The sequence below is a fragment of the Hydra vulgaris genome, chromosome 06 (genome assembly GCF_038396675.1).
Source record: "Hydra vulgaris chromosome 06, alternate assembly HydraT2T_AEP".
Lineage (NCBI taxonomy): Eukaryota > Metazoa > Cnidaria > Hydrozoa > Anthoathecata > Hydridae > Hydra > Hydra vulgaris.
Genome location: NC_088925.1, coordinates 60,513,060 through 60,537,500, shown reverse-complemented (window position 1 = coordinate 60,537,500; position 24,441 = coordinate 60,513,060). Strand labels below are relative to the sequence as shown.

Here is a 24,441-nt window from a genome sequence, read left to right as displayed (position 1 = left end):
TCTAAAGATGTTGGTTTTCCCTGACCATACCAAATTGCAACAGCATATGGTCCTTTCCTATTAATTGTAATTAATATAGGCCAAATTGAAGTCTTTTTACTATTGTATATAGGTGCACCATCAATGTTTACAATTATATCAAGCTTTACCACAGTTTTAATTGATACAGACATAAAATACTCAATAGCATTCTTAACACCAAGATATATATAATCACCTCCACTAACACAAACAACATCAACTTTTTGAAGAGATTTTTGTAATGTCTGTCTGCATCTTGGTAAATATGGAGTAAATTTGCTAAAGTGATTTAAAAGTGCATTTAAAGCATCATCTTTTATGTCATATTTTAATGACCACTCATATAAAAAATCTTTTGTTGAAGTTTGAGGATCAATATTTCTGTACAAACTATCTGTATCTGCAATATCATCAGCATCACTATAACTTGCTTCAGACTTATTTAAATAATCTTCAATTTCATTTTTTGGTGAGGTGATTGAAGATATTACTGTATCACTGTACACCTCTTCAGATACATCAGAAAAATTTTTATTGGTTGAAGATAGAAACTCACAGTTCTCTTGTCCAATATTGCACTCTTCAAGATAATTATTAATTCTTTTTTTTGAATCTCTTTTTTCTCTCATATAACCTCTCATGTATACGCTTCTGTCACGTTTTGGCATTTTTATCTTATTTTCCACTAATCTTGAGTTAGAAAATTAAAAGAAATCTAAAGATGAATGGTTTTTGTAGCAGGTATTATATATTCATTTATTTTTTAATAAGCTTTGTAGTAAGTCGTCCAATCGTTTAAGCAAACGGCACTAAGATTCAAGACGCAACGAATTTTTTTTTTTCCTACGTCAACAGTAAATCAATGTACATAAAGTGTTTAGAAGTAAATATTGATTTGTTGTTGATAAAGTTGCCGTTGAAATAACATCCGTTTACAGTTGATCTCTGTTGATCGCGAATATAAACACAAAATCAACGTTGATCGACATCCAATCAATGCTTCATTTTTTAGAGGGTTGGTAATATTTTTTTTGTACAACTTTTTAGTAGACTTATATTCATCGATAAATTTTAATTTTTATAGTAAAATAATAAAAATATTTCATCAACTTGTTGCTCTCAAATTAGGGGCAGGGGGGCAAATATTTTTGGGGCAAGAATTTTAGTGCCATCACATTTTTTTTAACAAAGCTGTCAGTATGTCAGAAAAATAATATTAAAACATCAAATGTACCAAACAATGAAAAAAAATTTTAATGATATTTGAAGAACATTTATTTAATAAATAAAATTTAATGAGATATGATTAATTAAATAGTTTCATATAACTTTGATGATTTGCCTCTCATAACTATGAAACATATATTCCGACATGCTCACACAATAGCAGAACTTACACTATTGTACATCGCAGATGATGGTTATCTAATTATTAGTTAAATTGTTTATAGATAAATTAAATAATTTAAAACTTTGTACTTTAATTCTTGTCATTGAACTCCATCAATGCGCTTTATCTAGTTTAAGTCAATATAAACTAGCATATATATTAATAAATAGTTTAAAATGTGTTAACAGTTTTGTTTACTTTTTAGAGCAGGTTACTTCAATGGCAAGTTAATGTATTAATGCAAAAATAAAAATAAAAAGTTTTTTGATGAAATCATAGTTTTAAGATCAAATAGGCTTGCAAATGACAAACGAAAAAAATAAAATACATTTTATTCATATAAGAATAAAAAAACTTACAAATAACTTAAAGATAACTATATGACCTTAGAAAACTTAAACTAAGGTTTAAAAAACATAGACTCTTCAGGTGTTCAGCAAATAGTTCTAATGACGTTTTGCTCTTTGTGGAATTACAGAAATGTGTTGGGAGGAACTCAGGGAAAGAAGACGCTTAGCATTATTTAATGAGTGAGGAGTTTCAACTGTTGCTGATTGATAAGGAAATTATTTACTTTAACATTAGGCAAAAGTTTTAAATTATTTACAGATAGTGCTGCATAAGTTTGGGGTGTAAATATAGAGTCAGTAAAACCTAAAACAACAAACTAAATACCACATGTATTATACAAAAAAATATTGACAAACAATAATAAAAAAAAATAAATAAACAGCTTATAACCATAGTTTTAGAAACAAATGTTTAAAATTCAGAGTAAGTTTATAAAACTAGTAGTCTACTGAATTAGAACTCCTTAGCTGCTCAGCAAAGACTTTGGGGAGATCGAGAAGAGTCCAAAATTGTTCTGATACTAGAACAATCAAAACAATGCAATTACTCACTGCAACAATGCAACGTCATCATCTATTCTGTTTAGTAAATGACCGGGGATAAACTTGAGATAATCATCATAATCATCATCATCATCATTATAATCACTATTGTCATAATTTTGTTTTCCTCTTTTTTGCTGTTTCTCCAAAAAGAAACCTCGAGCATTTTTTTTTCTAAGCTTAAGCTTGTTTATACCATATGCACTCTTTCAAAGTTTTCTTACTTCTACAACTACCTACTTCTTGTGAAGCTGCTTCCACGTATGATGATACCCAAAACAATTTAAACTTCTCTAACAAACGCTGTTTGATAAAAAGATTTTTATTATCACTGTCTAATTTTACAGCTTTTTTTCTTGTTTTGTTAGAGCCATACCACACATCCATCTAACTATCATCTTTATTTTGGGCAAATACGATAACATATAAATACTAAAATTTATAAAAATATGCTAACAAGAAACAAAAAGCAAATATATGTTTAAATCCACATAAATTTCCACTATTTATGCATAATTGTGCCTCTTACCTAACCTACTCACTCCAAGCAAGTATGGAAGCTTTTATTTCATCTCTTTGGTTTTAAATCAGCCCTCATTCTACTCCACGCTTTTTGCCTTTTTGTGCAGTTGTTATATTAAATTGTAATTATTTTTATTATTAAAATGTCTTTTTCCTTATTCCAACAAATTAATGTAAAAATGTCCTGTTTCATTTGAAGCTCCCTTATTCTAAGTTTACTAACTTATTATACATTAAAGGAGTCAATCACTAAAGTATGCCAAATATACCATCTCTAATTTATAGGTCTGGTCTTATTATTTCTCCCCGGAAAAAACAGAGTTATTTGAAAACAACTTTTATCCTAACTTGACCCTTGAATCTAATACCTAATATAATACTCTTTCTGTTATTCTAGTTAAAAAGCCCAATATTAGACATTTAAATCACTCCACTTATTCTCACTGAATAAATACGTATCGCTAAACTATTAATAAGTGCTAAATATGTGCTTCCAATTTTTAAAAACTACAGAAAATATTCTGATCTCTCTAACTATACAAAACTTAGTTTTCTTTGTAGTATTAGTTTCATTATATAAAGATTTTAAGATTATTAAACCACTTTTTTGTAACAGCAGTACGAAATTCTCAAAGGGTTACTTTTTTTATGATTTCAAGTAACTTTAAAAATTTATCTTTGTTTTATCTTTTATTTTGTCCAGTTTTGTTTCTTATCTACAATAACAATATTCCTGACAATCTGACAGTTAAAGCTCTATTTACTGAAAGCTTAACTTTATACGCGAAGCTTGACAAAAAAATCTAATTTTTTGGTTGCTTAGAACAAGCAGTTAATATTTAATATAGTCCTTTTCTGTCATAGCTTGGGGATTGCAGTGGCTTTCGAATTTTAACTCCAAGAAAAAGGAATTATTTACTGCAAACAACTCGTCAGCCGAGAACCATAAGGCTGTATGTCCAAATTTTGTGTTTTTTTGGTTTATTATCAATAAATATTTAACAATGGGGTATGTGTCAAATAAATATGGTCTCAAGAATGATACAACTTTTATAAATAAAAAACTAGTCAGACATTCCTGCAAGAATGTCTGACTATATATATATATATATATATATATATATATATATATATATATATATATATATATATATATATATATATATATATATATATATATATATATATATATATATATATATATATATATATATATAGTATATATATATATATATATATATATATATATATATATATATATATATATATATATATATATATATATATATACTATGTATATATATATATATATATATATATATATATATATATATATATATATATATATATATATATATATATATATATATATATATATATATATATATATATATATGTATATATATATATTTAATTTACTATTACCTAAACTACAATTCCATTTCACACAAAATAAAATTTAATTACAAATATAAAAATATAAAACAGGGGCTCAAAGAAGAAATGGATGGCAAAATACCAACCTAATCTTTTCTTGGAGCACCTACAGATCATAACAATAACTGTAAAATATGGTAAATAAATAAAGTAACAAATTTAGCTGAATGATAAAAATTTTTAAAAAGAAGATATAATATTTAATATTTAAAAACTAGCTGTCCGGACCCGCAAAGTACGGGTCTCGGTAAAACTATTCCTCACCGACATTACTTCAATATTTTTTTGTAAGCGGTAGAAAAATAACTATAAACATATAAAAAAAGTATAATTATTTTTTACGTTTTAAAGCTATGAAAAAAAAAGTTCTCAATTTCAAAATAATATAAATTCTATATAATCTCAATTTCAAAATTCAGGTTAATGTCTTATTTAGTTATAATAAGTTATAATCTTACAGTTATTTTGTAATAATTCATTGCTTTTTTAACTAATTAATTTGGAATTTACCATGATTAAAAACAAGCTTACACGAGTTGTTCGATTTTAGCACCTGAGTTTGTGTTTGCATGATTTTTTTTGATTGATTGCGCAACACATCTAGTTGTATTATATTATACTGGTGATCAGATATGCTGGATTGTGGTAAATGTTTTGAAACAAGGACATTTTGAGACAATGATGAGCATAAACTTAATTGTATTACCCTTGAGGTAGTGTTGGTTTTTTAATAGTACATATGCTTTTATGAATAAATATTTAACAATCAATGGGGTATGTGTCCTATAAATCTATTTTCTAGAATGATAAAACTTTTATAAATAAAAAAATAAGACATTGTACAAATGCTTTTATTACTGAAAATATATAACAAAAAATAAGTTTAAATATAGATTTACAAATTTATTTACATTTAAAAGTATTCCCACCGCACTCTTTCTGAAGGGTTAGTAAATTCTCACGATCTTAGATAAGCAATTTAGAATATTTAAATCTAATTTGTCTTACGCTATTCATCTGTTTTCGTAAAAATCGTCTTCAATTTCATCATCATCATCAGTTTCACTTTCATAGGTAAACGAATGCTTCTTTTTCCTAAACTAAAGAAGTAATAATTTATACTTAGATATTACTATAAAATAAATTGATGAATTTTGTTAATTGATTTTATTTATTGAAACAGATTGAAATAGATAAATAGCATACTTTGATTAAAAATTTATAAAGTAACCTTTATTTTTAAAAACTCTTCGCTTTTACTGTTAAAAATGAATTTAAATTTCAATAAGTAAAACTTGTTTATTTAATTATTATTATTATTTAACTCTAAGCTTAACTAAGATAAATTTTACAGAATTTCTCTAACCTAATTTTTCGTGTTTCCGTATTGCTACAATTATTAAAATCATATATATTCTAGTTAGACTTGTTAACCAAAAGATTTCGTACAATTCCAGAAAATAAAAATTTTTCGAAAGGATAATTAAGAATCAGTAATTTTTTTTTCGTACCGAATTTTACAAATCAAAAAAACCCGTTGATGTTCACTTCGCAAATGCTACTTATAAAATTTAGCATATCCTACACTGAATTACGAAATAAAACTATTTTGCTACATACAAAAGTTGAGCTTACGGAAGTCGCACTTGCGAAACGAGCTTTTTTGCTAAACGATGTTTTGAAGTCTATAAAAAAATTTTGTTGGCGAAGCAGATATAATTGTAAAAAATAAAAATTTTATAAACAAAAATGTTTTCAAAAAATTTAATTTTCACTATTGCAACATTTGATTATTTTAAGGTTTAATTTTCTGAAATAATGATAAAAAACCACATTTTTTGAACCAAAACTCTTTTGCACCGCAACTTACGAAACAGTTCTTAACGGAAAAAAGCTAACGACATGCGGCTTAATAAATATATATTTAATTACGTTTTATGAATCAAATACGAATAATTAACTAAGAAATTAAAATACTAATTTTTTAAATGATGTTAATAAGTTTCAGTTTTAAGCTTTTATAAAAAAGCCTAGACTTTTATAAGATATACTTTTTATTATGTCATTTAACGAATATGAATTAAAAGACAAAAATAACTTGAACAACGTTAACATATGAACACAATTGCGTAATCGGGAAACATTACCTTTATTGAAATCAAGTCCTAATTTAAGTGATGAATACTAAAACTTAATTATTTAATAAAATGACTAAAAATAGCTCTTACTTGAATAACTTTGTGTTTAGTCAGTTTAAATTTTTTTATTTTTGAGGTGTTCTGTTCTACACGCTCTTGCTATCATTACTTCAATAACAGCAAGTAAATTTAAAAGTTTTTAAAGGCATCTTTTTGAATGAATTTTTCTAAAATGTTTGCCTTTGTAAAAAAAAAAATAGATCAGGGTGGAAAGGTGGGAAGGGCATTTGTTGCCCTGTATCGTTGCCCCAGGTAAATGTTTTAATTTTCAACTTCCCAATGCTATTGGGACTATACAACTGCTAAAAGTTGTAAAACTCTAGCTATTTTGGAGAGCGGTAAAAAATTAGTTGCAAGATTTTGTAACAACTTTGTGTAAAAAAGCGGGTACGTACAACACGACCCTTATCCGGGTCATTGCCCCTGAAAACAATTTTAACATCAGCACTATACAAGCGCTGAAAGTTTTAGAGCTCTAGCTAGTCTGAAAAGTAGTGATAAATTAATAACAAGATTCATTAAGAACTGACAACAGCCATACAACATTAAAGTTCAATCAAAATTTGTAATGGAACTATAAATATAATGGAACTATAAAAAGTAAACCTGCTAAGCCAAATACAATAAACTACCGAATGTCGGAAGTAAACCAAAGTCGGTACTTGATAAATATAAAAGTATATAAACACTGGCATAGAGATATGTTGCGGAGGGAAACCAAACCTTAACCATAACCCTAACCCTGTCGAAACTAACTCAAATTGTCAGTTTTTTCTACCTAAATTTTAGCTGCGTTTGGTCCCCTTGATTTCTGCTTCAGCCCCCCAGCCCCATCCTAACTTAACCTTTCTAAGTCACTAAATATATATTCATATATATATATATATACATATGCGTATATTATATATATATATAAATATATATATATATATATATATATATATATATATATATATATATATATATATATATATATATATATATATATATATATATATATATATATATATATATATATACAGTGGTGGCTCAAAAAATTAGAGCCACCTCGAAATTTAGACAATATTTGAGTTTCGACTGTGAAATTAATTAAAATACATACGGATGTCCAGTTTTTGTCATTTCGCATTGTTAATTACATTGTTTTGAACATATTTTTACAATGACATCACTATTGAGCGGTTTAGAGTGAAGTTAGTTGCATTATTGCAGAAGATGTCACATTTTAGCACGTGTTGTACTGGGCAATAGTTGTGTTTCTGGCGGTTTCTATTTGTTGATTTTATATTTTTACACCAAAATTTGTTTATTTTACTATTCAACACTTATTATATATTCTATTTACAAGTACGTTATCATTATTTTACAACTTTTTTATCATATTTAGGTAAATTTTGCTATTTTTTAAAATAATTGGTGTTTTTAAGGTATGGGCAAAGAGAAAGATATTTCTCCCACAAAACTAGGGCTATTTCAAGAATATTTGTAGAGTGGAAATCATTCCAACAGGCAAATTGCCAAGTGTGTGAATGTTTCCAGAGCAACAGTCGAAAGGATTAAAAGAAAACTAGACAATAATCAATCACTAAAATTGAATAAAAGAAAAAATTGTGGACGAAATTGATTTACAACGCCTCGCACTGAAAGAAAAATAAGGGATATTGTGATGGAAAATAGGAGAAAATCGAAAAAAGTGCTTAAGGAAATCATAAACAATGAAGGTATAACAATATCCCTTCGTAGAAGAATGGCGGAGCAGGGGTTTAAGGCCTGTAGACCAGCCAAAAAACCAAGGCTCACCCAGGCAATGAAGGATAAACGTCTCCAATGGGCTAAAAAATCATCGCCATTTTACCACTGATGATTGGGAAAGAGTAAGTACTCAGTTTCTCTTCATAAACACATTAAAATTTAAACGAATACCATATTAAAAAAAAAGAATATAAGTATTTTATCAAAAATGTTAACCCAATTTTGAAAATTTTAGGTTTGCTTCTCAGATGAATCCACATTGGAAATTCTAATGGATAAAACTAATTTCGTCCGAAGAAGGACAGGTGCAATGTTCAATGAAGATTGTCTTGTGGAGAGGGTGAAGCACCCGCTAAAAATTATGGTCTGATCAGTCATTAGTAGCCAGGGTAATGGAAGGTTATACATTGTAAAAAATACAATGCGGCAGGACCAGTACATCCAAGTCTTGAAAGAAAGAATGATTCCTCAAGCGATGGAGTGGTATCCGAATGGGAACTTTACCCTCCAGCACGACTCTGCTCCATGCCATAAGGCAAAAACTGTAACAAAGTTTTTAGAAACTGAAAAAATCCATGTATTACCCTGGCCAGGAAACTCGCCCGACCAAAATCCCATAGAAAACTTATGGGAATTGTTAAAGAGGGATATAAGTAAAAATCTTATAAAAAATAAAAGAGATTTGATTGAAAAATTAATAAATGTTTGGCACCACAGCGAAGAAATAAAAAAATTTTTCAAAACCTCATCAAAAGTATGACCAGAAGAGTTGAAGCCGTAATTGCTGCAAAAGGTTAATACACTAAGCATTAGTGATTTTGTGTACAATATTTTGTATATCTTATTTATTTTTCCTAAATATACGTTACACTTCTATATTTTTGTCATTTACTATTATTTATATCCTATATTCCCAAAGTAAATAGTTGTAAATTTAACTCATTACAAAATATAGGGAAAATCAGTTTCAGAATATGAAAATTTGTAAAAATGTTAGGTGGCTCTAATTTTTTGAGCCACCACTGTATATATACATATATATATATATATATATATATATATATATATATATATATATATATATATATATATAAATATGTATATATATATATATATATATATATATATATATATATATATATATATATATATATATATATATATATATAATATATATATATATATATATATATATATATATAAATATATATATATATAGAGTGCTCAATGTTCTTAAAGAACAGAGCAATAACAAATTTGTAAAAAACACTTATCTAACTTTTATCTTCTACTTTAAGTTTAACCATTGCTGGATCATCAGGAAGAGCTACTAAATCTCAAAAAAAATTTAATTAATAGAAAGAAATATTTTACATGAAGTTATAAATTATTATAAAAAAAAATTTTAATTACTATATTTTTTTTGTTTACGGGAAGTTACAGACAGTAATTATTAAATAATTTTCTTTGAAATGGGGATATTTTAATTTGGTCATTTGATTTTATAATTTTTTAAGAGGTATTTATATATATATATATATATATATATATATATATATATATTTTTATATATATATATATTTATATATATATATATATATATATATATATATATATATATATATATATATATATATATATATATATATATTTATATCTATATATAAATGTATAAATATATTATATATATTTACGGACATTATATTTGATGAGAAACACATTTAGAAATCTTGCAAAATTGCACACATGCAAATTTAAGTGAAATATTACAAGAGTTTATACATACAAAACACATTTTATAATAGCAAAAATATTCATAGCATGACAACTTATTTTGATCTTTTTTCTGATAATTTTCTTTTCTTTTTTTTTATTACTTCTTTTTTCATTAATATGTTTAACCACTTAGTTTAGTTTTTTAAATCATTTTTTTTCAATTTATACAATACAAAAAATGCCACAATCATTTGCCATAATCCACATTTATTTATGCCATAATCCACTTTTATTTGGTTAACTTATTTGACTTCAATACTTTTTCTTGCTTTTAATCTCAGTGTTTATATGTAACTGTACAAAAATTACAGTTCTGTAGACAAACATAAATATTACTTCTTCTGTTAAATTTCATCACTTCTTTTTCATCTTTTTAAATTTCATTACATCATTTTATCACTTCTTCTGTTATATTTTTACATATTTTATAACTTAATGTAGCCTGCCAAAAAAATTTTAAATTTAAAAAAGTTTTTAATGGTTTAACACAATGTTTTATTAAAGTTACGTAATAAAAAAATATATCAGCCTCCTCCAAACTATGGTTGAAACAAAGTATGAAAACAAAATCTCCTCAGAGCCCATATATTGACATGGAACATGTAAGCTAGTTTTGCAATTAGTACAAATTTTCTTTTATAAAAAACTCTAATTTTCAACTCTTTATAATAAATATGTAAATCAGTTTATAAATAAAGTTCTTCACCAGTAGTCACGTAAAACTGCATATAAACTTTGTATGCAAAACTGCTTTACTATTAGTCTCGTACAACATACTTAACTATGTATTTGAGAATGCTTTAAGGCCAAGAGCATATTTTAAGAGAAACATATTTGTAAACTTTTTCAAATTTACTTTAACACTCTTTTTTTTCATTTCTTAAAATTAACAATAGATAGATTTTGATACATTTTAAATACTTTGAAGAGTACTAAAATAAAATGAATTTCCTGTGTTGATAGTAACACATGACTTGTATTGATAAACTTAGTATATCATTACTTTGAAATTTGTTTCAAAAATCTGTTTATTTTGATTTTAATTATATTTTTCAACAAAATCGCACTTGCCTCTCTTTCAAAATCAGCGAATTAGATTTCTCATTTTTCTGTCTATTCTGAGCCTGTATAGGGTTTCAAAATATGCAAACGGGGAGGTGGCAAGCACTGCATTCAGCCCCCTTCCACCCCTCCCCCAACATTTATGAAGGCAACAGTGGAATTATCATTTTCCAGACTGCAATGACTAGAAAATGACAATCACAATTAAACATCACCATGGAAAAGTATATCCATAAAACTGTTTAAGATACTTTCGCATACTAACTATTTTTTAAATGAACGTGTGCTGGCAAAAGATCACTAATCACGTTAAAAAGATCACTTATCACGTTGCGTATGAACAATAAATAAATAAATAGATCTTTTTTTTATATGCGGCTGTATCATGCGAAATTAAGGAACTTTTTGCTTTTAAACACGTTTTTAACCCCCCTTCCCCTTACTTTCACGACCTTTTTACGCCACTGTATAATACTATGTTTAACATATAATGTATAAAGATTACATACAATATTTAAAAATGCAAACAGTCGTATAAGAAGATATAATGTTTAAAAAACCTATTTGTAAACCAAAACAATAATTATATATAAAAAATACTCGATAAGATTTGAAACATAATTTTTTGTTTGAAACTGAATTGATTTTAATGGTTTTCCTCTATAAGTTATACTATTTTTATACATTTTTTTTTTTTTGGGTAATTTATATGTGTTACGTTGGTTCAAAAATCCAAGCGGGTTTTTGAAGAGTAAATCAAAGTTCTTTGATAGTATTTGTAGAAAAGAAAAAATCCCCAACTTTGCGGCGATAGGAAGAGACTCATGCTTGGCAGATAAAGTCCAACTATGATTAGAATTCCTTTTTGGAACTTGTCTAGGGCATTGATAGAAGTCTAATGGGCATTAATAGAAGAACCAGCCAAAATAAGATAACATTATTCCATACAGGGATAAATGAGAGATTTGTAGTGGTAACGATTAGATTTAGGTGTAAGTAAATGGCAAGCTCGATAAAGAGAAGCTACCTTAGTGGATGGTAATTTATCATTCAATTGAATATATCGTTTTCATGAAATATCTTGCATTATTAAGGTTAATAGTGCAAGATATTTTAAGAAAACGTAAAGAAGAGTATTTATTGAGTAGATATTCATTAATATAAAGTGTCAACATTATTATAACAGTTGTTTGCAGTTAATACCTCAGTTAACAATAAGAGCTACATTAGATGTAAGGTTGTCTGGAAATGAAGAAGTGTCTTAGTCTTCAAAGATGACTTTGATAAAGCGGTTAGAAAAGAATGGTTTAATAATCTTAAAAACTTTCCCAAATACACCATATCTAGAAAAGTTTTTAGGATTATCAAATCAAAACAAGCATATGAAAAAGACCAGTATGCGAAACTTTGTAGAAAGCCTAAGATATATCAAGATCAATAGTTCTACCCTTTCTGCCTCCATCTAATGCACAAAAAAATCTTTCAGTCACAACAGTTACCAAGTTGTCCGAAGAGCGAGAGGGTTGAAAGCCGTATAGATTATCTAACAGTATGTTATTTGACTCAAGATGGAATGTGAGAAATTTTTTTATTGAAGACTCTGAGAATTTCCTAATAACAGAAAGAAAACTTATCAGACAAAAATTAGAGAGGTCAGAATGTTAACCGGAGTTTTTAAAAATTGGAACAACAGATGCCATATTCCAGGAAGAAAAACATGAATGAGTTAAGAAATTAATAAATAGTTTAGAGAGAACTAAAGAGAGTTCTGGAGAAAGGTTTTGTAAGACTATAACAGGAATGTTGTTTGGATTATAGGCTGTAGAAGAGTTTTATTGAAATATGACTTTAGCATCAGATGTTGCAGTTATTTGAATATCAGACAATGGGTTAACTTTTTTAATTGGAACGAAAGGGAACGGATATAAGATTCAAGAGTCAAATTTGAAGAAAAATTTTTTTCAAATAATTCTGCCTTAACCTTGGTAGCGGTTATAAGGTCAGCTTCATAAATAAGAGATTGAATGTTAAACCTACCCTTATTAAAGACGCTGTTGAAGATTTTCCGATAGTCTCTAGAGTCTAAATTTTGAAATAAGTTATTAGATTTAGTGAACTTAAAATAATGGAGTTTAACATCGGACAACATCTTTTTAGACCAAGTTCTTGCCATAATAATTTGCTGTTTGTTCTCTAGAGAATTGTTCTTCTAAAAAAGATAAAAAAAATGACTACGAGTTGACATAGCAAAAAGAAAAAAATTATGGAATAAAATGAGGCTTGACTTTAAACTAGCGAGAAAGAAAAAAAGCTTTCATTCTTTCCTGAAATCAGAAAGTTACGTTAGAGGCGCATTTGTAAGTGAGAGAGAAAGTTCTGATAACCCATGAACCGTCATGAAGAAAACCACAAAAAGAATTTAAGTCAGCTTTAAGATGTATGTGGCGCGATGATAAGGTCTGTTAGAAAAGGAAAAACAAGTGAAAAGATTTAAGATGATTATTGCATGGTCAGAACCATCCAAGGGAGAAAAAAGAGGAACTGAACACAAGCTAAAATTAGAGAGAAGACATAATTCATAGAGTGAAGGTAAGTAAATAGGTGTGTCAGGAAAACGAGTCAAAATTAACTAGTTGAGTAAGAGATTGAGAAATGCAGAAAATATAGGCTTTAGTGAATGCAGGGCCAAAGGCGTTAAAACCTAGCCATTCAGTGTAATGATCATTAAAGTCACCATTAACAACAGTATTGGCAGAGAGGTAATGGGAGAAAACACGGTCAATTGGACCAGAAATTAAATCTAAAAGAGTTCAGTTTTGCAAAAAAAAAGAACAAATAAGAACAAAAAGAAAGGTGACAGAGTGAAGAGGTGGTGAGCGGAAGCACATAAAAGAATCGTAAAAAGATTCGAACTTGATTTATAACAAATAGGTGAATTGATGTGTATGTGTACCCCCAAGCCAAGCATATTGACTGTTGGAGTCCTAGCGAATCAAAGAATAGTATCCATAAACACTGTGATTTGCAGAAAGAAAAGCAGGATTAAAAAGTCAAAAGGTAATTTAGAAAACAGGAATCTTTTGTTTGCATAAATATAACATGCCATCCATCAAGCTTTATGGATAGCACTTGTCTTAGGAAAGTGCAAACCTTGCGGTGACGAGTTTGATCGAGGATGATGTTTGGTTTCTCGGCATATTTACAGTAGTCATCTGTTAAAAATGTTGTAGCATCTTTGTTAGCGAGTAGTTGTTTTAAATGCAGTATGATCTGTAATTTGAGGTTTTGTAGCCAGGTGCCTTCAACTGCTAAACTTTTGATTAACAAATGTTTATTCAAGGTTTGTCAGGCTGTCTTAAATTGAGCAGAAAATTTATTCTCTGGACCAAAAATCTTTTAAAACATTTTATTCCAAACTACTTCAACAAAGATTTCAAGAATGTGGTGTTGACAGCCAAGGTAAAGAAGTTTTTGACCGAAATTTTCTTCTATTTAATTAACAGCACCACTTTAGATGCCACTCTTACAAGTAATGGTATAAAATATCAATGCGACAACATTGTTTAACAGATGCTAACCTTCTAGAAGATTTAATGTTACATTTGATTGAGTTTTTCGTTTCGAATCATCGAGAACAGGAACACCGAGAAACCTTTTTTCACTGCATTCTGGAGCGCCTTACATAAGCACAGCTAAGTGTTAATGTTGCACACCTAGTATATCTTTTAGCGATTTTTTGTCCTAGTGAAGGGCATCAAACTGAGGTGAGAAGAGCATCAGTTTTTAAACATTCTTTGGAATCCACTGTTAATTTAACATTCTATTTGTTCTCTGTTAGTTTAACATTCTATTATTTTATATGTTCAGAAATCAATATTGTCTAAATTTCCACCCACACCTTAAATTACAGCAGACACAATCATAGTTGTTGTAATATTAGACAATATCAGCCTGTCTGCTGCAGAAATGATTTCACTGCATTGTATAAATCATTTCGGGAGATAAAGGGTAACAAATTTTGATTTTCATTTCGTTAGAGGTTCGTTATTTAAGTCACAATCCCACCTAAAACCAACTTCTACTTGAGCAGTAATGATGTTTTCCTTAATCTTCTGTTCTTTGTCATTAATTTTCTTGTACTTATTATCATGATCATACCTTCTATCTTCTTTTTCTTTCTAGTTAAGTATGATTTTCCGAATATATATGACTTTTTGCATTTTTGCTTTATTCTCAAAGATTTTCTCAAGTCCGTCCATATTTGTCTTTCTTTCTGTTTTTTGATTTAAATAGAATGCAACTTCATCAATTGTCTTTTGGGCAGTCACAAGCATGGATTCGATAATTTCTTGTATAGCCTCAGGTGATGCCATACTATTTTTATGCATACTCAAAATTGTAAAATCATGTTATTCAAGCAATATTGATTAATTCTACCAATTGATTGATTAGTTCTACCAAATTTCATATAAATACATTAGTCTGTAATAATTTGTCACAAGTTTCTCCTAGTTTTCCTCATAAAATAGTAAAAAATGCTGACTCAGCTCTAAAAATGGTCGTTTTTCTATGAAATTATAGTTTTTAAAATCGTAAGTAATTCTAGCTTTTTATATAGTTTTCTCTGTTAGTGCAAAAAAAAAATAGTTTTTTACTAGGCTAACCAACTTAAGATTTCGATTTTCATTCATTTTCTTTTTGAAATATATTGGATCAATGCATCATCTAAACTTATTTCTATTAATCTTGGATCTAAGACATCCTTGATCTATTATGGATCTGCGAAACTTTTTTCTAGCTATATTCTTATTTTTAATCTTTAATTTTTTAATTTCTAAATCTTTAATTTTTTAGGCTTAGTTGATATTTAGGTTCAAACTGTTTAAATTATTTTTGAAGGCTCATTCACGGGTGGAAAAACAAAATATGGACGTACATTGTACATAAAATGAACGTACTTTTGCCCACTGAAATGCGTACGTTCTATTTGCAATATTGTGGAATGTTCTCATATCAGCTGCACTAACTACAGAATCATTTTCAGTAACAGGTTTCTTATCTTTAGCTTTGCTAAATTGTGCAAAAAAACTTTGTAGTTTTTTGAATTTGTATTTTGCATTTAAATCTACTGAACGCCTTATTTTTTAATGCCCTTTAAAATTTAAAAACAAAATTAAAAGTTTTTTAACATGATGTATTAAAAAAATGGATATGAAAATATAACTCTGTACAGAGTACACAATGTAAATACAAGATGAGAAATGATTCTCCATTAAGATTTTTTTTAAAAAAGCTGCAAACCATGAAGCAGCTAAAACAATTTTTAAATTATTTATTATTTTTGCAAACAGACAAAAGCGGTTATGAAGAAAAGTTTTAATTTTTAGATTTTGTGAGTTTTGTTTGATGCATTGAAACACGCATCGTTAAATAACCCATTGAAAGAGTGGATTGTTAAAAATTGTATCGAAGAAATAAATAAAAAATTCCCAAAACAGCTAAATTTAAAATAAAATTTTTTTTGGTTATTGTTATTTACTATTGAGTATAATAATGGGTTAGAAAATTGACAGAAAAAAGTTGCAAAATGCTTACACATTGCATTTTTTTTATCTGTTTTAAGCTTTCTTTTATGTAAACAAGTTTTTTAACTTTTCATGATGGTAAATTTCTCTTCTGTCGCAAAAGACATTTCAAACTGTGAAAAATATTTTTCAGAACTAGAGGAAGCTGCTGAAATGGCCAATATTGGCATGGTAAACTGGGGATGTTTGATATTTTTTTCTCGGTTTTGGTTCTTTCAGTAACAAAGTTTATACCATTATTGACAATCGGTGTTTTGTTGGTAAATAGCTTTCTCACTTTGCTTTAATCATTGTTACCAAGTAGGTCCTTCCTTCCGGGTTATTAACCACTTTTCCAAAAGTTTGGATTCTCATGCTTTTACAAGACCTTAGTCCGTATCCAGTTGTTTTGCTTTCTTGAGGCAATCTTTGTGTTTGTGTCATTGTGTTGTGTGTATCATTATTAAGGGATTGTCCTGTGTTGGATGAATGCGTGTTCTTAAGTGCGGCCTACCATACGCTTTGCTTAAGGATGTCTTGGTTATGTTTCACCTTTTCGAAATGCAATGCGATATTATTCTTTGTAACTGGGATCCAACATAATTGCGTATGAGTATTCTAAAACTTTAGCTCCATATTCGGAGAACCTGTCATTCATTTCCAATGAGTATTGATCAGCAACCTTTTTCATCATTGGATTGTGTGGATCATATGATATTAACTATAAATCATTTTCCAGACTAAAGAGGTATAGAATGACATGAAATATTGAGACACCTTTGTTCTCCAAACTGGCAAGGTTGGAAATTTTTTCAAATTTTTCTATTGCTCAGTCATTTAAAAAATTTGAAAATATTTTTCAAATGACTGAGCTCAGTCATTTGAAAAATTCTTAATTGTTTAATCTCGATATTTGTTGAATAGCTGTTTTAAAACATCTTTTTCTGCTAAAAATTTGATTGCAAACCGTAGGCTATTGTTTGATTGTATTTGAAGGAGCTCACTCTTTATCTGTTTGAACAACTTTGAATTAGTTTTTTAATTGTAATATCTGGATTTTTCCCTTGACATTACCTTGACAAATAGTAATCCATTGACTTCTGGGAAAGATTCAAAAAGCCAATCAGTCTTTGTTTTAAGTGTCTTGGTAATATGTTTTATTAATAAGGGATCTTGATAACGATTTATAATTAATAATATTTAAAACAATTTATTTAATTTAACAACTTACGATTAATAATACATTAAACAATCTATTTAATTACACGATTGCCAGTAAATTAGAAAATTTATTTCATTTATCTCATGTGAAATTTAAAAGCATTGTAATGAACATAGTCGTAAATAAAAAAATAGCAAGCGTAAGTAATTTTATACCATTTTATATATTATTTTTTATATAATGCATTGTTAATCGCTCAGATACATTTTTGTTTATTTAACCGTGTTTGATGCATTAAATAACTCATCGCGTTCAATGTATCAAACAAGATAAATTATTCAATGGATGGAACACGATTAATCAACTCATTTTACGATACATCGATACATCGCCAATACATTGATAAACGATACATCGATACGCCACCATATCAATAAACGATCCATCGATAAACGGTCCATTGCTACAATATCATAAGTTCGCTTACTTAACTTATTCGTTCTTTACAGGTTTTATGTTAGCCGATGCTTTTCCATGACAATCGGGTTTTGAAATAAGCCTCTTTTCTTCTCATCGTTAATCGATACATCTTTACCTGATCACAAGTACTTCAGTTTTTTAAAAATTATTTTTAGATTATGCTGCATATCAAACTTTTAGGTTTCTCTTTATTTTTGTTCTTTAAAAACTTATCATTTTTGTAATTTTAAATTTAGATTGTAAAAATTAACGAAATGGGTCAGAAGACAGAGCAAGTAAAGGGCATGGTATTGCCCAATTATGATGAAGTACGTACGATGATTCAAGCTATAGAATTTTTACTTCATAATTTTGAAAAAGATAAGGATAGCTCTAAACGACTAAAAATGAGAGATCAGTTGTTGCAAAACTTGAGAGAGTTTTTGGCGAAATACAACTTAACTAAATCAAAAGATAGCGAATGTAATATATTGTAACTTGCCCATTATATTAAATAGAACTCTTTTACTTATAGTATTTTAACTATGAACAAAAACTTTTTTCGAATATAAAAAAATTAAACGGTTCGTAAGGTCAATTTTTTTAAAAGCACGCGCACTGAGGAAAATAATACAATAACAACATACCGTAAAATCTCTTACTGCTATGTGGTTTAGAACTAAATTATTATAACGCGCTCATTATAAAAAATTTCAAACAATTTTTTTAAATAAATAACGTTATAACAAATTTTTGTTTAATTTTGATTCATTTTTTTCAAATCTTTGATTATTTTAAAATTTGTTTCACTTTTTTATCTTTTTTTTAAAAGAGCTATATTATTTTATGTTATATACGGTATGCAGTATAATTTATAAAAACTCTTGTTTTGAGAATCCGTGTAAATTTAATAAAAGCAAATTGTAATAATAATAACTATTTCCAATTTTCGTTTTATTTTATATGATACATATAGGAAGAGGCAATATATCCTTTAACATTGTTAAATGCATTGTGTTCAATCCATCGTGCTCGATGCATTGAAACACTCATCATTAAGTAATGAATCGAATAAATATCATCGTTAAACAATGAATTGAAAGAGATGATTGTTAAACATTGCATCGAAGAAATGAAAATAAAACCGTAAACCTTTTATATCATCAATGATTGTGCAGCTCTGTGTAAAAGTTATAGAATGGCATTTTTGCTAAATCCAGTAAACACGGAATCATAATATTGAACTGAGTATTATCTATTGTGTTATGCTACAATATTTATTTACTCTATGAGAATTTCTCATAGTGTGAATAAAACGTTGGTCAACGTCGGCTTTACGTTAGAGTTGACATCGGATTTACGAGGGATTTAGAAAGGTTTTAAAAAAAAGACATCGGAATAATATCAGATTGCAGACGTTGATACGATGTTATTTTACGTTGAGCAATATCTAAACAACGTTAGATTGCGAGGTAAATACGATGTCATAAGCGTTAAGCGATGTTTAACCAATATAATAAACAGCACATGTTTGAAATGACGTCGATTACCAGATTAAGTACATATCTTTCAACGTTAAGCGATGTTTAACCAATATAATAAACAGCACATGTTTACTGGCGTAATTTTCCTAGATTAAATTTTAGGAATAACGCAATTTTCTCGCAATATTCTTTGAATTTACGCTTCAGTATCAACTATCGAAAACTCACTTCTTCTCATCATAACATTTTTTAAAAAGAATTTTAAATCTATAAACACCAACGCAAAATTAATTAAATCTTAAAATACTTAAAAAAATAATCTATAAACTAAATGGCAAGATTAGTTAAAATTTAACTCCTTTAGCATTTATATATCTAAATAAAAAAAAACCTCATTAACGTTTGTCAAAAAATATTTTTTTTAACTAAACAAATAAGGTAACTTTATCAACTTGATTTAAAAAATGCAATAAAAGATTTTAAAACTATTAAAGAAAAATATATGATATTAAACAGTCTATAATAAAACAAGATAAACTCCTAATAATAAGCTCGTAAACTTTTAGCTTTTCAAAAGTTAGTTTATCCTGAACTTCTTGCTTATTTTTTTTAATCCAGATATTCCCATTCATGTTAAAAAAGCCATAACTTTGTATGACATCCAAGCAAGCACGAGGACGTACAAAAAACATATAAAGAACGTTCCGAAGAAACGTCTGGGACGCATTCTAAACTGATTATATATCAGACTCTTTAAACATCCTTTCAGGACGTACTAAAGACGTCATAAAAAGACTTAAATAAGGCTTTCTTTTTAAGTACAGGTATTCAAAATTGGTCTACAAAATACGTCATTTAAATGTTTAAAAGAAATTTGTTATGCTATAAGCGTATTTTAGCAATCACTGAATTTGTAGGGTTTTGGGGACAATGTTTAACGTTCAGTAATCATAACAAAAACAGCAACCAGAGTGCCTACTAATTAAAAAAAATAAAACACAAAATCAAAAGTATACACAAAATCAAAAAAATATTTTAAATGTCAGATCTAAAACATATAATAAATATGTTGTCGTAGATTAGTTTTTCACGGTCACAGACGCCTTTTCTATCCGGCTTTTCAGGATATAACGCAATTAGATAGTTCATTTTCGACATACTTGGGTATATTCTCTGCTATATACAAAAAATATAAATAAATAAGATTTATAAAATAAAAAATAAAGAATATAATAAAGGTTTATTCAAGTTTACTAATAGATATGTGGAGGCTAACTGAACTATTATTATTATGTGATGAGTAATTATATTTTAGCAAAACAAAAAAAATAACTAATTATTATATATTATATAATAATTTAATTTTAACCGTAAAACCAATAAATTAATTAATTTTATTGTCAGATTTTTAGGTTTAAAAAACCTAACCTTATCAATTTAGGATAATAATCAACTTATCATTTATAGATCATATTTAAGGATCTGCAAAGTTTTAAATTTTTCCCACATTTTATATACATCATCTAATTTTATAGTCAGGCTTTTAAAATAAAAAAAATCCAACCTTATCTTTAGGGTTAGGGTGAGGGTTTATCTAATTGATGAACACATCTCCTGCAAACCCCACGTAAACTACATAAACACAAAAATATCAAAGAATATAGGTTTACTTTACATGGCAAAGCCATTTTTGTCACAAAAAAGTCTAAAACTTTTTTACTTTTTATTCATACATAACTATCTCATATATGCCAATATAGCATGGGGCAGCACGCATAAATCTAAATTAGAGCTACTTCACTTAAGTCAAAAACATGCTTCAAGACTAGTATTAAACAAAAACAAATTTACTCAAGCTCAACCCTTACTGGAGCAATTGAACGCACTAAATATTTTTCAAATAAATATTTTTCAAAACATGCTTTTCATGTTTAAATATAAACTAAGTCTGGTTCCAGAACATTTTAGGGCAACACTTTTTTAAAAACAATATGAAAAAATACAATACAAGAGCAACAGGCAACTTTAAGATACCGTTTGAAATAACAAGACTCTCAAAATTCTCAATTACATAAAGTGGTCTCTATTTATTTAACAAACTAGTTTCCAGAAAAAAATAACTATTTAAATTAAACTACTAACACTGTCTGAAAATCTAAAAAATTGATATTTATTTTAATTATGTCTTGGAGTTGTATGCAACTATAAATTTATTTACTTTGTATATTTTGAACTTTATATTTAAGATAATTATATTTGTATATCTTCACCGCCACTCTGCGATTCGTTACTTGTGAATACTTTGTAGTTGTAAAAAAAACATGTATAAAAAAAAAAAATTCAAGATCATGTTCAACCTTATCATTTAAAGATCATATTTAAGGATCTGCAAGACAATGAGTTTTTCCCAATTTCTTTATACTAATATCTATTATCTATTTAAATGTTAAAAAAGTTTTTTATTTCTAAAAAAAAGCAAAGAAAAAACCAATTTCTTTAATATGCAACTTCAAGTAGTTCAGTTTTTCATCAGTTTTTCAAAATCAATTTACTCGAGCTTAGTAAGTTTGCAATGGGTTTTTAACATACCAACTGCAATCTTAATAAGATTTGTCTATGAAAATGGACATCTTTTTTGCAGTTACATTTAAATTATAAAAGGTTTATAATAATGTAATTCCTAAGGCTATATAATACATCACTAAAGCGACACTTAATAGACTGCACTATTATCCAACATTTTCTGGCTCTAATCTTTCGTTGACTATATATATATGAGAATAAAAAAGTTTATTTTCAGTTCAGATATATATATATATATATATATATATATATATATATATATATATATATATATATATATATATATATATATATATATATATATATATATATATATATATATATATATATGTATATATATATATATATATACATATATATATATATATATATATATATATATATATATATATATATATATATATATATATATGTATATATATATATATATATATATATACATATATATATATATATATATATATATATATATATATATATATATATATATATATATATATGTATATATATATATATATATATATACATATATATATATATATATATATATATATATATATATATATATATATATATATATCTGAACTGAAAATAAACTTTTTTATTCTCAGTTCATTTAGACTGCATTCATAGTTTAACCAAAAAAAGTTTACCAAGTTGTTAAAAAAAAATCTAGAAAATAATGCATTAATGATATAATAATTAAATTAATACCTTACAGTATAATGTATTTCAAGCAACTTTTCATAAAACCGTTAGCGACTTAACTAACCCTCTATAAGCACAGAACAGCCACTTTAATGGCGCAATCTGTTTCGCTGATTTTGAAAGAGAGACAAATCTGCAAAAACTTTCAAATAAAGTTATGCTGACGTTTAATTTTTGTTCATTGTTTACCTTTGTTATTACTCTCTATTTTTTTTAATTAAATTAAATAAATTCAAAAATCCTATTACTAATTTTAAATTTGAACAGATTTTGTAATTATTTTAAAAAAAAATTAGACTTGGCGCTTACTATTTTACTTAATCCACAAGTATTTTGATAAAGATAAAACTATTTATAAACGAAATCATATCCGAGAAGAAAGTCAATCTACAATTAAAAAAAGTATGCAAATGGTATTTGATATTGCAATAACACAATTTGATTAAGTTGGCGTATATTTCAAGCACTCCTTTTAGTAAGTCCATAAAAAACAACTCATGTTTTACATAAAATCATTTATTGATTACCATATTCTAAGCCTGAACCTAGCAATATAGAACTAAACATTAGGTTTCGTAAGATTTTTTAGGGGGGATTACCTGAAATGTTTATGCAGATAAAATGCACGAATGCAGATAAAAAGTACAAAATATTAGTATTACTTTCGTTACCCAGTGATATGCCAGCTGTGTTAAGCGTTTAAAAAATGCATTAACATGTTTAAACACATGTTTAAATGTCGTAAACATTTTTTTTCTCACTGGGTAATGTTTTATAATAATTAAATGAAAAGCCCTTTTACAAATATTTCTAAACCTTAGTTTTCAAACAACTTTATTTCAATTTTTTGAAGATATTTAAGCAATAATCTATATTTTAAATAATCTTAATTGAAGCGATGAAACCACCATAAAGAGGCATTATATAATATAAATAGAAATAGAAATATATATATATATATATATATATATATATATATATATATATATATATATATATATAAATATATACCTATATATTTGTATGGATTTACTCCGAAAAAGGCAACAAGCAACCACTACTAAGTTGGGAGTTACTAGAAAAAAGAAATAATGTTATAGAACAGGGAACGTTTGACACAAGACTTAAATAATTAAAGGTAGAATGGTCAGGAAAACATAAAGGTGGGAGAGATATCAAAGCGTTGAAGTGCGGAGAAAAATACTAGATATATAAATTTGAGCATGCAGGATAAAAAAAAAAAGATACAGATACATATGAGTCTTTAATGAATGACGATTCAAGCAAGAATCAGTTTTGATTCATCCATGATTGTATTTGTATAAATAGAAAGAGATCGGATCCAATTAGGTTTGAAATGCGTTTTGGACCATGTCTAGAAGAGAAAGAGAATCATTAGAAGAACCAGCCTAAATATGATAACAGCATTT

General features: G+C 27.2%; 1 protein-coding gene across 5 annotated transcripts in view; it reads left to right on the top strand.

Moving 5' to 3' along the window:
- The window catches only part of LOC136082050 (TNF receptor-associated factor 6-like), an 84,811-nt gene extending 65,629 nt beyond the window's left edge, over window positions 1-19,182 (top strand). For 3 of the 5 annotated variants that reach the window (XM_065800628.1, XM_065800630.1, XM_065800626.1), the window contains one exon: window positions 18,494-18,880. In XM_065800628.1, the coding sequence (XP_065656700.1) occupies window positions 18,494-18,733 (240 nt within the window). In that variant the 3' untranslated portion in view covers window positions 18,734-18,880. Of the gene's footprint in view, window positions 1-3,690; window positions 3,780-18,493 lie in introns of all 5 variants that reach the window. The other 2 variants (XM_065800629.1, XM_065800627.1) reach the window with 2 other exon arrangements.
- Window positions 19,183-24,441: the final 5,259 nt, after the last annotated feature.